The 17,489-nt window shown below is 27.7% G+C and overlaps 2 protein-coding genes across 9 annotated transcripts; one reads left to right on the plus strand and one right to left on the minus strand.

The window, feature by feature from the left end:
- Positions 1-2,891: 2,891 nt before the first annotated feature.
- Positions 2,892-3,332, plus strand: LOC111279559 (S-protein homolog 18-like). The gene has a single exon (XM_022866503.1). The coding sequence runs from the start codon at positions 2,892-2,894 to the stop codon at positions 3,330-3,332; it is 441 nt and encodes a 146-aa protein (XP_022722238.1).
- Positions 3,333-5,462: 2,130 nt separating this feature from the next.
- Positions 5,463-11,165, minus strand: LOC111280002 (uncharacterized). 8 transcript variants are annotated; one of them, XM_089756104.1, is made up of 5 exons: positions 10,891-11,165; positions 10,252-10,310; positions 9,990-10,071; positions 6,504-9,456; positions 5,463-6,129 (listed from the first exon to the last, which is right to left on the minus strand). In XM_089756104.1, the coding sequence occupies exons 4-5, from the start codon at positions 9,448-9,450 to the stop codon at positions 5,780-5,782; spliced, it is 3,297 nt and encodes a 1,098-aa protein (XP_089612230.1). In that variant the 5' UTR covers positions 9,451-9,456; positions 9,990-10,071; positions 10,252-10,310; positions 10,891-11,165; the 3' UTR covers positions 5,463-5,779. The 8 variants fall into 8 exon arrangements, with proteins under 8 accessions (XP_089612230.1, XP_089612229.1, XP_089612225.1 ...); XM_089756103.1 differs by having other exon boundaries at positions 10,172-10,310; XM_089756099.1 differs by having other exon boundaries at positions 10,156-10,310.
- Between the last annotated feature and the right edge of the window lie 6,324 nt (positions 11,166-17,489).

Genomic DNA, 17,489 nt, shown 5'->3' on the forward strand with positions numbered 1-17,489 from the left:
TATATATTACATTACTGAGAGTTATGAGGGACATTTTGTAAATCATAAATTTTCTTCAAAAGAGAATTTACGTTAAATTTATACAATTTCAGATTTATATTTAAATCTTATAAACGAAATATTCTAATATTTTTATTTTAACCAACTTCCATTGATGATAGTACATCCTTTTGAAATGTGCTAAAAACAATATATGCATGCATCTACTTACAATTTATATAAGATACATCAAGATTTTATGATAATTTCAAAAAATCAAGTTTGTGAGATGACAATGCATAATTACTAATGATGTAAATATATTGAATTCTATTTATTCCAAAAAATTATGTTGAATTCTAATTATTTTTTTTTCTAATTATAACATGGAGCTAATAAAATAATGTTTCACGTAAGTACTTTCTTAAGGATTTTGAAGATTTAAGAACTATTAATAAATCATAGGAGTTCTTTTAATATTTTCTCTCATTCACGGGCTATAAAATTTTATAAAAAATTATAATAGCATTTTATTTAATAATATATCTATGTATCTATTTTTTAAAGAGTCAAATTACCTTTTAAAAAAATCAAAGTATCCAATAACCTTTTTTCATTAAAAAAATCAAGATTATACTAGCATTAGACTCATTTTATTCGACGAAAAAATCTTGAATTCGATATGTAATCACTTGTTGGGATTATATCGAATGTTCGATTTATAACTATTTGTTTTAAGTTATCAAGTACAACACATCTTATTTTGATTTAAGGAATTAAACAATTTATTTACATTCGAATTTTTTTTAATAAAAAAAATTAAAATTATTTATAGTTAATATATATATGTATATATATGGGATAAGATTAAGAGAAAAAAAAAAGTTTGTTCTCATTGACCCGTAACCTTTAATTTGTTTATATCTTGTAGGTATTTTTATTTTGAAAAAAAGCTTGTTTTCAATCATGATCTTGTAGATATTTAATTTGACTTAATTTTTTTAATTTATATTCTAACTTTTTAAATTTATTTTGTAGGTATTTTTATTATTGTATATTGAAAATATTTGGTTATTTGACTTGCATGTATTAGCAAATGTTATATGGAATTTGTAATATATATGTATTTTTTATATTTTTATTTAATAGAATTCATAAATAATTTTGTAAATTATTTTATGTTCTTTTATAAATAAAATGGAGTATGTTGCTTACCTTTTATTTATTTGTATATATTTCATATTCAAATAATTACTTTAAAAATAAATTACAAAAATAAAATAAAATTACAAAAATTATAAATAAATACATTAAATATGATTGAAAAATAAGCATTACCAATAGAAATATTAATTATTAATTATTAATTATTAACGACATAATTTTAACTATTACTGATGAATTTTTTTTGTAAATTTAACATTTAAGTTTTTTAAAAAATTGTTAAAATAATATTACCCATGAAAAATATTTTTACCGGTGAAAATTTCATTGATAATTTATTAACGAAAATTTATACTATCTATAGAATTATATTACTAACTATGCTTATACCAACAAAATAATTTCGTAGATAAAACCGTCAATAATACTATTATGATGGAAAATGAAGTATTTCATTCATAATACTTCATTTTTTGGTAATGACAGCTCTAAATATAATGAACAAATTATGGATTTATGTTCTTTATATTTGGTTCATTCCCTAACAAAAAAAAAAAATACAAGGCTAAAAAAAGTTTTGTTTCTTCATAAGTCATTCATAATTTAACACAATATTTCTTTATTTTTTCAACAAGACTTACATATGTCTGTGTGTATTTGTGTGTGTATATACATTGCAAATAATCCAAAGGATAATTAGAATATAATTATTAGGTTAAAGGGTTAAACAATTGCTAAACTATAATTAAAAAAATCATCCAAACCCTTATTTTTTTTTATTGCAATCAATTAATTTCTTCAACATCTTTTTAAACTTACTTAAATTTTTTAAAATTTTTAAAATTTTTTTAATTTTTTGGGAATTTTTAAAAAATATTTTTCAGTTTTTTTAATATTTTGGATTTTTTTAATTTTTTGAACTTATAAAATTTTTAGAATTTTATTTTAAATTTTAAATTTTTCATATTTTTTGACTTTTTTGGATTTTAAAAATATTTTATTTTATTTTTTGGATTTTTTTAATTTTTTAGTATTTTCTAATTTTACAGTTTTTTTAAATTCTTTATTTTAAGAATGTGTTTTTGAATTTTTCATTTCTTCCTTTTTTCAATTTTTTGGAAAATTTTAAAAATTTTAATATTTTTATGAAAATTTTGGGAATTTTTTAATTTTTTTGAATTTTTGGAGATTTTTAGATTTTTTTAATATTTCAGAAAATTGTTTTTAATTTTTTTGAATTTTTAAAAAAATTTTCAGATGTTTTTGAATTTTTTTTGACATTTTCTTCTAAAATTGATGTGGCAATAATGATATGTTGATAATCAAAATTTTGACACATGTCATGATTTTATTAGCTATTGATGTCACGTTAGTAATTTGATAATCGTGTTTGTTTGAAATATCAAAGTTTATCACGAAATGAAAGTTCAAGTACTTAATTGTAAACATTTTATTTTTGTACCAAACTGATAAAAAAAAATCTATGGGCATTTTTGTATTTAACCCATTAATTAAAAATATATACAGAAAACATATTAAATATTAATTAAACTTCACAACTCACATGTATTAATATTAATTTGCCGGCTTTGGCCTCTGATAATCAAGAAAGGTAATGAATTTATTAAAGAAGACCCTTGTACTTTTATATAGAAGTGACATTGTTCAAGCCATATATGCAAAAGTAATTTCAAAATCATACTATAAAAATCAACAATCATATTGTCATGCATATCTTCTCAAATACCATGGCTAATCACAAAGAAATTTTGTTGCTAATGCTGCTAGCACTTTGTATCTTTTTCCCACTGGCTTTCGCAGTGAGTGAAGATCTTTTGTTCATCAAATACCACATTCACATAATCAACGATTTGCCTTCGGATTTGCCACCCAATGTCCCATCAGTGCTACTTCTGCACTGCAAGTCGAAAGACAAGGACCTTGGTCAGAGATCCATGTTGCAGCATGAGGATTACACTTGGGATTCAAGAATAAACCTTTTCAGAACCACCCTTTTCTTCTGCCAGGCATCGTGGGAAGGGAAGCAGAGGAATTTTGATGCTTTCGATGCCAATAGAGATGAACATCGTTGCCGAGAGTATCATAACTCTTGCCTGTGGTCAGTGAGGGATGATGGGTTTTATTTCAGCAACGATAATTCTACCTGGACTAATGAGTATCCATGGTAGAACTGGCGAAAATGATTATTATAAAAGTTTCAAATCTCAGCTATTTTTTTTTTAAATCCAGAATAAATAATGCTAACCGTTTCTTATTTAATTGAATTTCACTGCATGGCTTCATGTCTTTAGCTTTTGAAATTCATTGTGGCTGTTTTTTATTATTATTATTATTTTTATTTCAAGCGATGGTATCATAGATATGGTTATCTATACACTATTAAAAAAATACTCAATATGACTATTTTGATTCTCTTTTTTTTTAATCTACAATTCTTTAAAAATTACAAATTTATAAAATTTATAAAAGAATCTAATAATTAAAAAGAATACAAAATAAAAAAAAAACGATAATAAAAGTTTAAAAATCATAAAATTTTTGTAAAAATTCATTTGAATTGACAGTAAAATTAATTTTGATAAAATTGAGAATAATAATAAAAGTAAAATTGAGTACTATAGTAGTGAGATTAAAATTAATTATTGAATATATGTTTAGAGACAAAAGCAATAGTGATAATAAGATAAATTGTAATAAAAGAAAAATCTGAGATGAGAAATGGATGATTTTAGAATTAAATCGCTTGAGGCGGCAAAGAAAGGAAAAGTAAGGATAGAAGGTTAGGATTAATTTGAAATGTATCTTACACCTCGTAAATTTTGATTAAACTCAATAACAATTTATATATTTTTATCTCATTTTTTATTTTTTTTTTAATTTTTAATTTTGTGTATGAATTAAATTTATCAAATTACTTTATAAAAAATAAAAATAAAAAATAAAATTATTAATTGAATAAATTAAATATTATTATTTATAATTTAAAAATATCAATATTTGAAAATAATTATCTTGATTTTATTATTAATTATTATATTATTCAATTTAAAATTATTTTTATATATAATTTTTCTAAAAAAGGATCACACATTGTGAGAACTAACGTTAAAATCAAACTAAATTGAGTTGATATAATAAAAAGTTCAATCTTAACTAAAAATTTATTACTCAAAAATTGAATCTAATTCGATTAAGTTTTTATTTTTAAACTTAAGTTCAATTATAAATAAAAATTAAGTTCGTTCAATTAAATTTATTTATCTAATAAAAACGAAATTCGATTTCTATACTCGATTTTAAGCTTTATTATTTATATTTGAATTCAAGCTCGAAGTGATATCTATAAGATAAAATATTAATTTTTTAATTAAAATAATAAAAATATATATTAAATTATAAAATTTTTATTAGACTCGTAAGCTTTTGAGTTAAACTTTAAGATGCTCAAATTCGATTTATTCAATAAATTAAATTATTTAAGTTTGAATTCGATTCGATAATTCAAAAAAAACTTTATTTAAATCTAAATAATTTATAAATACGAGTGAATCATTTACACTGTAACGATATATCAAATTATTTTATCTAATTAAATGACGACCCACGTGGGCTAGTCCAGTTAGTAAGGAAACTCTTTTTTTTTTTTGTTTGTTAATCAGAGTTTGATACTTGCAAAAACATTTAGAGATGAAAATCCATCGAGGCAGACTGAGGATTTGCGCAAGGCAGGAGACTGGTTGGTTGGATCGACAGGCTTTGTTGTGTGCTGGGGAAGGGGAAAAAGAGTGAAAAAGCCAGAGGAAAAGAAAGGGGAGAATCGTGTGGGACGGATTTTGAAATGATATTGTCACATGTGGCAGGCATCACCAATGTTTCTTACCAATGCCCAAAAAAGCCCATCAAAGTTGAACCAAAAAAAGGAAACCATAAGAAACCATAATCCAAAGAAACCATAACACAGCTTTTACCTTACAGTTAGTTTCCTGCATTTATATTTTAGCATAATCCAAAGAAACCATAAGAACCTCGCTACCAAGTAACCTGATAGTAGAGCGCTGGATTGTTAGTTACAATAATGTTCAAATCCTGGCAGCTTCAAGTAAAAAAAACAAAAACCATAAGAACCTATAATAGATGGCAGAATATATGTTAGCATAATTGATCGACGCATATTCCGGTTTAAAATCACAGCAATCATATTGCAACATTTAAAACAGTTTACTTTCAACAACAGAGAATATAAAAGATACTCCAGCTGAGGGAACTGAAACTGTTGTTGAAAAGCATAGCTGCAACACTTTCAGAGAATCTAATTCATATCAGAACGCTTGAGATACAAGTGTATGGAACAACTCCTGTACAATGGTGTTACTATATAGTATTGACTGGAGAAAGGAACTACCGAACTACAGAATCTGAGAGGGACATCAGCTACTCCCATTAGCTACAAACAGAAGCTTTCAGTATAACAGTTTTCTTTATAGAAAAATGTACATGCTATTATAATCTTTCCGGGTAAATAATGAGGAAGAATCAGCAGCAAAAAATCACCTCAGTTAATGGAAACTGGGAATAGTCACATACTTTCATGAGAATCATCTTTCAGAGGAAGATTTTAAGTGGGAGACATGTTGAAGTTGTCTTCTTGCCCTTTAGATTCCATAAGCATCACCACAACTTCGCGCATGGTCGGCCGATCAAAAGGAGACATGCTAGTGCATATTAAAGCAATTTTTAAGACAATAATCATGTGATTAACAATGCTCTTATCATCGAGATTTAAGCGATCATCAAGTATCCCAGCAGTCAACGAGTGTTTGCGGACATAATGTCTCACTCGTGTGACAAGATCACCTCCTTCGTCCAATGGTTGGACAGGAGTCTTTCCAGTTAACAACTCCAGTAGAACAACCCCATAGCTGTAGGTGTCACATTTTTCTGTTACCTTCATAGTGTATGCATATTCTGTCATATAGAACAGATATATTTCAATAATCTAAAGCAATAAAATATCAATATCAATGTCCAAAGCACAAGAGAACAAAAAGAAAATGAGACAAACAGACAGAACATTGCATTCCTCACCCTAATTAGATCTTAAATTCTGTGCTCTCTAGTACTAAAAAATATGTTCTCTATCACAAATATCTCATTTCTAGACTGAATAACCACATAAAACAAACAAAAAATGAAAATCTACAATAAAGACAGAGAAAGAAAAATTTTTAATGCTTTTGATAGCAACAATAAATCACCATTAGTGGTATCTTCACGTATGGTCCTGTCTGATAGTAATAGTAATTTTTCATGAAACTAGAAAGTGCAAAGACAGAACTTACCGGGGGCAATGTAGCCATATGATCCAGCGACTGCTGACACTGACTTAGATTGGGGCATGTCAATCACTTTTGCCAAACCAAAATCACCAACATGGGCTTCAAAATTTTCATCAAGTAAGATATTATTGGACTTGATATCACGGTGAATGATCCTTGGTTTGCAGTCATGATGTAAATAAGCAAGACCTTCGGCAGCTCCTAGGGCAATCATGAACCGAGTTGACCATTCTAAGATACAAGAGGCCCCATGAAGAACTTCACCCAAGCTACCTTTTTCCATGTACTCATAAAGAAGCAGATTGGAACCTTGGTGATAGCAAAATCCATAAAGCTTCACAATATTTCGATGCCTAATCTTTCCTAGTGTTAGAATCTCAGCCCGAAAACTATTCTCAATGTTGTTTCCCTCTGCATTTGATGAGAGCCTTTTAACAGCAATGGTTTGTCCAGAATGCATAATTGCTTTGTAAACCGTTCCACATGCTCCCCTTCCAACAATACAACTGTCATGAAAATTATTTGTAGCCTCAATTAGATCTTGAAATGTAAACCCTTCCTTTGGATGAAAGTAAATATCCGAAGCTGGAGATGATATCTCCTTTTCTTGCGAGGATGCAACAATTCCCGGTGGACGTCTCATTTGATATATAAGAATTACAATGAGAATTATAGAAACCCCACCTACAACACCTGCAACTATCGTTATGATTCTTCCTCGTGTACCCTGCTTCACGGGTAGCATGGAAGGAGAAGATGGATCTCCAATGCAATTTTGAAGAGGCCTACCACAAAGCCCTTTATTTTCAAGAAAGCTGCTTGCAGGCATGTTCTGAAACAATGGGATGGTTGGTAAAGGTCCAGTTAAGTTATTGTATGAGAAATTGCATCCCATTAAACTTGATAGGTTATCAAATGCGCTGGGAATTACACCACTCAAATGATTATTATTGAGCAGAAGAAATTCCAGCAAATTAAGATCCCCAAGCTCTGGTGGTATTTTTCCAGTGAGGTTGTTATGGCTGAGGTTCATTGCAATCTGCAAGCTTGAAAGATAACCCAACTCTTTGGGTATCTCACCAGAAAAAAAGTTGCCACCCATCTGCAGCTCAGTCAAGCGTGAAAGGTTTCCTAAAGCAGCAGGTATATTTCCAGAGAAGTTATTTTCTGAAAGTTTCAAAATCTCAAGCTGTACAAGGGTTCCAAGCTCATTTGGTAAAGTATCTACGAAGCTGTTACGGCTGAGATCAAGTCGTTGAAGCAACTTGCAGTTAACTATCTCTTGTGGAATCTGTCCAGAAAGCAAATTAGATGAGACATTAAAAGTCACAAGTTGAGACAGATTACCTATTTCCTTAGGCAGCTCAGAAGTAAATTGATTGTCAGAAATATGAAGCCTTTGAAGCTTTTGGCAATTTCCAATATCTGAAGGAACTGGTCCAGAAAAGTTGTTCTGGTCCAATTCAATGGCAGAAAGATTCACCAGTTTGCATAATTCTGAAGGAAAGTTCCCTGTCAGCCTGTTCCCAACCAGACGAAGTTGCACTAATGTCTCACAGCTCTTGATCCCAGTTGGAATATTTCCATACAGCTTATTAGCTCCAAGGTTTAACAAAATAAGGTTAGCATGCCGGCAAAGATAAGGAGGTATTTTCCCTGTCAGATGGTTGTCTGAAAAATCAACAACCCAAAGTCGGCTGTATACTCCAAGCTGCTGAGGAATGGTACCACTCAGAGAATTGTCAAAAAGCTGCAACTGAACCATTTCAGTCAAATATTGGAAACCATAAGGAATGGGACCTGTGAGATAATTGATCGAAAGGTCAAGCTTTGACAAGTTCCTCAAGCTACTAAGCTCGTTTGGTATAACACCTGTAAGCTGGTTCTGGAAAAGGTACAATAAGCGTAGACCCTTCATCTTGCTGAACTCAGTTGGGATCTCACCTGTTAAATAATTTTCTGAGAAATCAATTTCTGTTGCAAGAGATAGATTCCCTATCTCCCTTGGAATGCTTCCATTTAATTGATTCCTGTAGAGATACAACTTCTTAAGAAACTTGAGGTTCCCAATCTCCATGGGAATCTGCCCCACAAGACCATTTGCATACAATGCAAGTGTCTCAAGGCTTGTACAGTTTCCAAGCTCCTTTGGTATAAACCCTGACAACTGATTCTCCCATAAAATCAGATCAGTTATGCTTCCTAGCATTCCAATTTCCTTAGGTAGTTCTCCTCCGATACGGTTCTGGGCAAGACCAAGCATCTGTAAGCTTTGACATCCACTTATTTCAGCAGGAATGTTACCAGAAATTGCATTCTGCCCTGCCCGAAATATTCTCAACTTCTGGAGGTTCCCAATGGACTGGGGCAATGGCCCGGTCAAATTATTGGTGTATGCCACAAACTCATCAAGTGAGGACAAATTCCCAAGCTCCTCTGGAAGGGAACCAGAGATTTTGTTATTGCATATATTCAAACTTCTCAAATAAGTGAGCTTACCCAATTCACCAGGAATTGGACCACTGAAATGATTGTTATTTAAATAAAGACCAACCAGAAGTGAACAATTTCCAATCTCCTTAGGTATATTTCCGCTGAAACCATTATAAGACAGATTAAAAACTGTCAAGTTGGTCAGACCACCAATACTAGGGCTCAGGGTTCCAGAAAGATTCATTGAGCTCAAATTAACAGACCAGACCACTGGCTCATAATCTGAAGAACAATTGACACCTATCCACCCACAGGGTGTCTCATCAGTAGACTTCCAGTTCCAAAGATTGTTGTATTCATCATGAATACTATTCTTAAGCTCCAGCAGCAGTTGGCCCTCAGAATTTAGCCCGTTTGCTACAGTAATCAGTAGAGCGGAAAGCAGTGAAAACCTCCAGAACCCTACTTCCAAAAGTGTCCTTGATTCAATATTCTTCAACATTTTAGTAAATGCCATAACTTCCTGCGCAACAGCAATTACTGGTATTAAAACCCCAAAGAAACGCATATACATAAAACAGCATATATCAAAACAATATAAACTTTTATAACCATTGTGAATGGTAGAATTTTTTAATTTAGACCACATACAGAAGGACCTAAGGACCGGTCATCAACAAATTATTTGCACTTCCCATTACACAAGAATGCAAAAAACAACATAATATTAAGTGACAAGCCAAATATAATATTCAAAAGATTCCACAATTCATCATTTTAACAGAAGGAAATATTTTAAAAGTCACCAAGAAATATTAACCAAAAGCGAGAAGAGAAAGAAACAAGTCGAAAACGCATACATTCATTTCTAATCATTCCATTAAAAGAGGACACCAACTATAAATTTAGAAAATTCAACCATGAATCCACAAAATTCAACCATATATAAAGTCAGGTTAATAGAAACCAGTTGAAAACCAACCATAAAACAACCAAACTTAAAAGTTAAAACAAAACTGGAAAGGGGAAATATATGAAAGATAAAGAAAAACATACCTCCTCAGTCAATCCCACAGTCACCTGTTCATCAAACAAAGAGATAATAAAAGCAGCAACTCCACCATTTCACTGCAACTCCCTGAAGACCACAAAGTGAAGACCACTGAATATAGGAATCAAACAAACAAAATCTAAGCAATTTTCTTTCAAAAATGATGAGGACCTTCATATTTAACCACCTTGCATGTCCCTCTTAATGCGCAATTAACCAAACAATGAATTAAAACATAGAGAGATATTTCTGGGATAGTGTTCTTGCCATCATATAGAGTTCCATGGCCCAGCAAAATCACCAAACTTGCCAGATTAAACACAGCACTGCAACGTTGCAATACTGACATTCAAATTTTCTGGCAAATAAAATGCTTAAATTTAATTTTGGAACTTTCTTATCAGTCAAAAGCAGAAATTTTCTGGAATTACAATATCTAGGACAAAAATGTACAGAATCCATCCAAAGGCAGGATAGTATATTCGCATCCAATATCAAAAACCTTTAAACTAAACCCCCCATACACCTTTCTCCATCAAAGAATACACAAAAACACCAAGCAAACTTTGAAAGAAAGAGTAAAACTTTTAACAGAAATCTGAATTTTCCTTGAACAACAACCGATCTCATGAATGAAATAAATTTTCATCATATAAAACCATCAAAATATTCTTCCTATACCAACAAAAAATCAAAGTAGTTAACTGTACAAAGCAGGCAGCAAACAAGAAAACATTTTTTGGGATTGGATTTGTTTTCCTCAAGAACATCAACTTCAAGCTTTAACACCCATCAAAGAACCCACAATTCAAAACCCAAAATTAAAAAAAAAAAAAAAAAACTTATTGGTGAAACCCATTAAAGCTTTTAAGAAAAGAATGAAAAAGTTACACTTTTTGAACTTACTTTTTCCCTATAGAAGAACAAAGCAAACCCCTTTGCTTCTGCTTCTGTCTCATCCAAATTTGGCAGCAATGTTTGATCCATAAAATAACCAAAAATTAAAAAAAAAAGATTTAAAATTTACCAAAGCATTAAAGTAGAAAATGGGAGCTGCAAAAAAAAGGTGGAACTTTGGACATAAGGAGCATAAGGGTCAGCTCGTCTCTGTAGAACTGGGGAGGGTTCTTCCAGCAGGCACCAAAACCAGACAATTGTGAAAACCTTTTTTTAAGGAAAGCAAGAAAATCTTCTCAAGAAATTTGGGTTTTATAGGATTTGATTGTGACAGCTTTGCTCTTTCAAGGAAAGTACTGCAAAAAAAAAAAAAAAAAGGCAGTTTATTAAAAAAATCAGTCCAAGTAGGAAAATTCTCTGCGGTAATTTGATCAGATTGCAAGTCAACATTTTAGACTTTATATTCATGTCCTGATTAATTAATTAATTATGATTTGAAATTATTTTTTGGTTTTTAAGAAGAATTTCCTTTAAAACTTTGTATTTATTTATTTGTTTTGCCAAGATCTCATCCTCTTTTTAAGTCCATAAATTTGGTCATGTGATTTGTGAAAAGAATCTAATTGGTTATTATCAACTTTTAGGTTGGTGGAATTTTTAATTTAAATTTTAATGATTACGTGGCAATCATTAATTGGTTTTTTAAGCGCTATCAAGATATTAATAAGGGAAAAAAAGGCAAAGACCAACCAGCCCAATTACGGTGTCGTTTGGCTTTTTTTTGTTGACAATTTTTCTCTTTGGTTTATTATTTATTATATTAATTTTTTATTTTTAAATATTTTTTAAAAATTATTTTATAATCTTGTTATAAAATTTTTAAACTATAAGGAATTGTAATAAATATTTTGTTTTCAATAAAATTAATATTTAATTCATTGGCAATGACAATAAAATTTTAAAATCTTTTCAAACTAAATTATTTATTAATCATGTATATATTTCAATTAAATAAACTTTTTTAATAATTAAATACATTAAATTTCTGATTTGCAATTACATGAATTTGTAAAATATTTAAGTAGAAAAATAGTCGTAAATCTTTTAATTAATAATATAAATAGATTGAAAAAGATAGTAGATTTCATTTGTTTTACAAGAAGAGAGAAGAAAGGCATGAGATGATGGGAGTAAGAAGTGGGACCCAATATCAAAGAAAAAATTGGAAAAGAAGTGGACATAAGGGACCTACCAAACACAAGATTTGGACCCACAAAATGGGGTGAGATAGCTGCTTAAGCTGTCTAACCACTTGCTTTGTGTCCACATCTTTTTCTTTTCTTTTTCCTCATTCGAGTCCCGTAACTAATCATGCAATCTTGAAAGGAAATTTTTGTGGGCCCCCCTCCCAAAAATTTTCAAAATAAAATTAATTTCAAGAATTTTTTTTATTATAAAATTTTCTTTAAAGTTTTATACGTAATATATTATATAAATATTATTCTCTTTATCTTTTTTCTTTACTAATATTTTTTGGGAATGCTTTAAACTTACGTCTTATTTTTTAAATATTTAAAATTTTTATTTTTGAAATAAAATTATGAAACTTTAATTTTATAAAAAAATTAAAATTTAATATTAAATATATTAAAGTCAAAATTTTTTTCTTAAATTTTATGAAAATCAATGCATAATAAATATTTTAAGAAGGAAAGTATAGATTATTGATGTATCATAAGTTAATATCTTATTAATGAATAAAACTAAAATTTAGAAATATTATAAAATATATAATTAAAAAAAATATTTTTAAGGGTTCTAAAATTTTAAATTTTTTAATAGTTGATGTGATAATTTTATGATGTATTGATAATATAATGTATTTATACATAATAATGCATTAAATATAAAAGAAAAAAAAAACTAGGGTTGGCTCATCTCCACTAAACAATAATTCTCTATCAATCTTGTAGTAGGTAATATTTGACCTTTATTTGTCTTTGCTGCTAAGAAGAAAAACCAAAATTTTCAATTGCATTTTCAAGATATGTTGGCAGATTGAGCTTTCATTATTGACATTTACATGTTTTTCTTTATAACTTTTGAAAAATTTTGTTTACTTTCTTAAGAAATTTGATTGGGATTTACTTTTCGTGAAAAACAAAACAAAAATGCAATCCATTTGCAAAACATGCTTGTAGCTTTCATGGGATCATGTCCAAAATGTCCAATTTATACAACTTCTCAAGTTTTAATTTCGAAAACTTTTGATAAATGTTTTTAATTTTTATATTTTGCTATTAAATTTTATAAAAAAACAAAAAAAATTAATCGAACAAACCGAACTAATTAACCCGTAGGAATATTTATAAAAATTCAAAAACCAACATCTAAATCAATTAATTTAATGCAAAAAATTACACTTCCTCTTTGGGTACATTTTAAAAATTTATTGTTACAACTGATTAAATTTGAAAATTAGAAAAGCATCTATATAAATTGAGAAACCATCATTTGATCATTTCAAACTAAAGTGAATTGCATAAAATAACTTAGTTTTTGTTAATAAAAAAATGTATAAAATGAACTTTTTGCACGTTAGATATTCTATAACCTTACTGTATAATATATATTATCTTATAACAATAATAGATGTCATAAAGTCCTAGTTGGTATAGGTGAAACCAGGACCAGGGAAAATCATATAGTGAATTCAACGAGAAAAAAAGAGTCAAATAATATATTTTATGAAAAAAAAAAAGTATTATATATACATAAAGGTGTTAAAATTTTCTTAGGAAGACCATGACCTATGCCTATTCTCTTAACTATGTTCCTGCTCGTGGATTTAGTATTTTGTATCATCGTATTATATTTTTGTATTAAATATATGATATATTTATTATATGTGTTACACTTAACACGATACGATTAATATATTTAAAATTAATTTATACTCAATTAATATAACATAATACAATATAATTAACATGATTATATACGAATAATATGATTAGATACGATAAATTATTAAAATAATACGACACGATACAACACGATTAATATAATATATGCTAATAATACGATTAGATATGATTAATTTATTTATTTAAATAAAAATATCATTTAAATTAGTATTTAAATAAAAAAATTATTTAAAAATTAAATATTTATAATATATTTAAACATCAAAATAATAAGATAAATATGATTATTAATTTATTTTTTAAATAAATTAAAATAAATTTTAAAAATTTTTTATATTATAAATAATATCCTATTTTAAAAATATTGTTATCATTAATACAAATACGATATGATTAATACCATATCTTAATCATATCGATATAATTAAAATATAAAAAATAATTACATTAAATTCATACATAATTTTTTTCGTGTTATGCTAAAATGATCAAATTTACCTACTCGTTGAAGATGGGTCCAGATTCTTTTGGAATTTCTAATGGGCCCTTGTTCTAGAATTTATTTATTAAATTGTCCTATTAAAATGTGAGCTCTGGAAATCTTTTTAGTTTTTGCATGCCGACTTCTTAAAGTAAAAAAAAAAAAAATTAAATACGGTAAGTGGGTTATGAGTCAACTCCTCTAAATTATTTTATAAATCATTAACAAGTAATAATATATTTAAAAATCACTATACCTACATATGGCTTTTCCTTTTCGTTGATGCACTTTTGTTTCGATAAACACGAAACTAGATGGAGGCTAAGTTGGTGAACGTATCAGATCTGTTAGAAAAAATATATATAGGGAATATTAATTTTAAAGCGCGCTCTAAAATCTAAGTTCAAATTACAACAAAGCCCTCATTGTGTAAATCAAAAGTTTTATAGGTAACCAATGTTCATGTCTTATTTTCCCTTTCTCAAATTTTCCCTAATAATTAGCTTCTATGGGGTTTGCATTCTACAAAAGGCAACATTGAATTTGTTTTACGGCTAGCATAATTAAAAAAAAATTTGTAATGTGGACAAAGCTTTCTTTTAATATTTTGCTGTTGACTAGTATTTTTTTGTTATCTCCCTCTGATTTTGTGCAAAAGATTTGTTTAGTACTTAGATCTATTGAGCTGGTCAACAGGCTAAGTTTTCTTTAGTCTTAGAAACAATTTTCTTTTAATCACCTAATCTTCTAGATTCGAGTTGGCATAGGATAGTGTATTATTCCTTTGGTCGACTACCCTGACACCAAGACTAATGGACAAACTTCAACTTGAAAATAGATATATTATGGGTTAAATATAAAAAAGGTAAATGTATTACATATTTTTGTCAATTTAATATTAAAAAAATAAAATTTTTACTTTGATAATCAAATATTCATTTCATCAAATATTTTAGTGTTTCAGACTTATATCATTAGTCAAGTTGATTATATAGTATTAATATTTAATAAAATCATGATACGTGATATAAATGTATAATTATCATCAGATTTTTTATTTTTCATGTCACATTTTTAAAAATTTTTTTGTTTTAAAAAAGCAAATTTTATTTTTTTAATTTTTTACTAACATGACAATGATTAAATATTTATGACATGTATTATGATTTTATTGGATATTTATATCCCATCAGTCACTTAACTAACGGTGATGGTATAATAAACCAAAATACTTAATGAAATAAACGTTGAAAAATCAAAATAAAAATTTTATTTTTTTAAATACTAAACTGATAAAAGATGAATAGTGCATGAGCCATTTTACATATTAACCCGTATATTATTATTTAGACACGTAATTATGGGTAAATTTTATTAATAATGATCCTTAATTTTTTTATTTTTGATTTAATTTTTAATAATTTAATTGTTCTACTTGAATCCTACCCTTTTAAAGTAATTTTATATTCGCCCTTTTATTATATTATTATGTTAATAATTGAAATAAATTGTTCATATTGGAAAACCAAAGAAATGTTCACATGACATTCATATAATCCACTCTGTGTACATTACATCAATTTTAACCAAACAATTTGAAGAAATGATCAGATTGAAATCATTCTAAAAAAAAAATTTAAGGAATCAAATGAAACAATTCAAAAGTTAAAGTGAAATCAGAATATAAAATTAGGGATCATAAGTGAAATTTACCCGTTATATTATGGATTGATATATACTCTTATATTTAATTTTTTTTTATTAGGAGATTTTTACATTAAACTAGTTTAATTTCCTATAATCAACGAAATTTTATGTTTTGAAGACTGATGACGAATGATCCTCCGAGGTTAGTCCAATCATAAATTAATTATTATTTTTATATAATATTTATGTTCTCCTTATCTAATTGGTGGAAGAGCTCTATCGAATTGGGGAGTCCAATTCTACCTAACCTATAAACACTAAACTAATATCTTTTTCAAGATTTTGGTTATCCTAGTTCATCAAGCTCGCCAGCCAGCTTTTTTCGATAATTTGTGATTAGTTTTCAAAGTCAAAATTTGATCTCTTACCTGAATTCGGACTTTTTCATGTAGACTTAAAACTTCATTTCTTCTCATTCAAACTTCTTGCGTTTTTTCTTGAAAATTTTGATCATATTACATTATCAATAAACCTAACATGCACTTTATTATAGATTATTGTATTTTAAATTTCAATGATTAAGTTCAAATTTTAATAGTTTTGAATGTCAAAAAATCTTTTTGGAGATTATTATAATCAAATTTATTTTTTCTAAAATTTATGTAATTTTATATTGAAAAATACTTAAATACTGGCAATTCGATTATCTAACAACTTAAAAGCATTAAAGATATGTTTGGTACATAAATTTATGATAAGATAGGATAAATAATATTATAAATAAAGTTAAATTAAATAATATCATCTTATCTTATATTTGATATGTGTAAATGTTATGATAAGATAATTTATTTATTGCTTAAATTTATTTTTCTTCAAAGTTTATATAATTTAAATTATTAGTATAATTTTTAAGGGTATAATAGGACATATAAATTCAACACTATGAATTAAAAATAATTCTCTTCACTTTATAATTCTATCTCTTTTTTAAATTAATACTAAACATATTATAAGATAATTATCATTATATTATATCTATCATTTTAGATACCAAATATGACTTTAAGTTAATGAAATTAAGTCGGCAAGTATCTTGGGAAAAATAACACGCCTCCAACCTGTCAAAGAGAAATGATCAAAAGGATGTGGAAATTAAAATTTCGAAATGTAATTCAACTTTTAAATTAGTGGCTACTAAGAAAGTGTTGGTTCCACGACCACTTTATATTGATGTAGATTTTGTGCATTGGTGACTGAATAATGGTATCAAATGAAGAATCGAAAACTAATAAGAAATGACTTCAAGACATGCTATGAATTAAAAATAAAGAGGAATTGAGTGTGAGATTAGAGTTGTATCCCCTGCAAAATACTAAAAATAAAGAAAACTTGCCAAGATGCCAATAATTAGGGGTGTAATCGATTGAATTTGAGTCAATATAATAGTAAGTTTGAGCTCGACTTAAAATTTATAGTTCGAAACTTGGCTCAAATTTAATTGAATTTTATTTTTTTTATTTGAGTTCGACTCGAGATAGAAATCGAATTAC

The sequence above is a fragment of the Durio zibethinus genome, chromosome 27 (genome assembly GCF_047325235.1).
Source record: "Durio zibethinus cultivar Kanyao isolate XHJ-2024 chromosome 27, ASM4732523v1, whole genome shotgun sequence".
Lineage (NCBI taxonomy): Eukaryota > Viridiplantae > Streptophyta > Magnoliopsida > Malvales > Malvaceae > Durio > Durio zibethinus.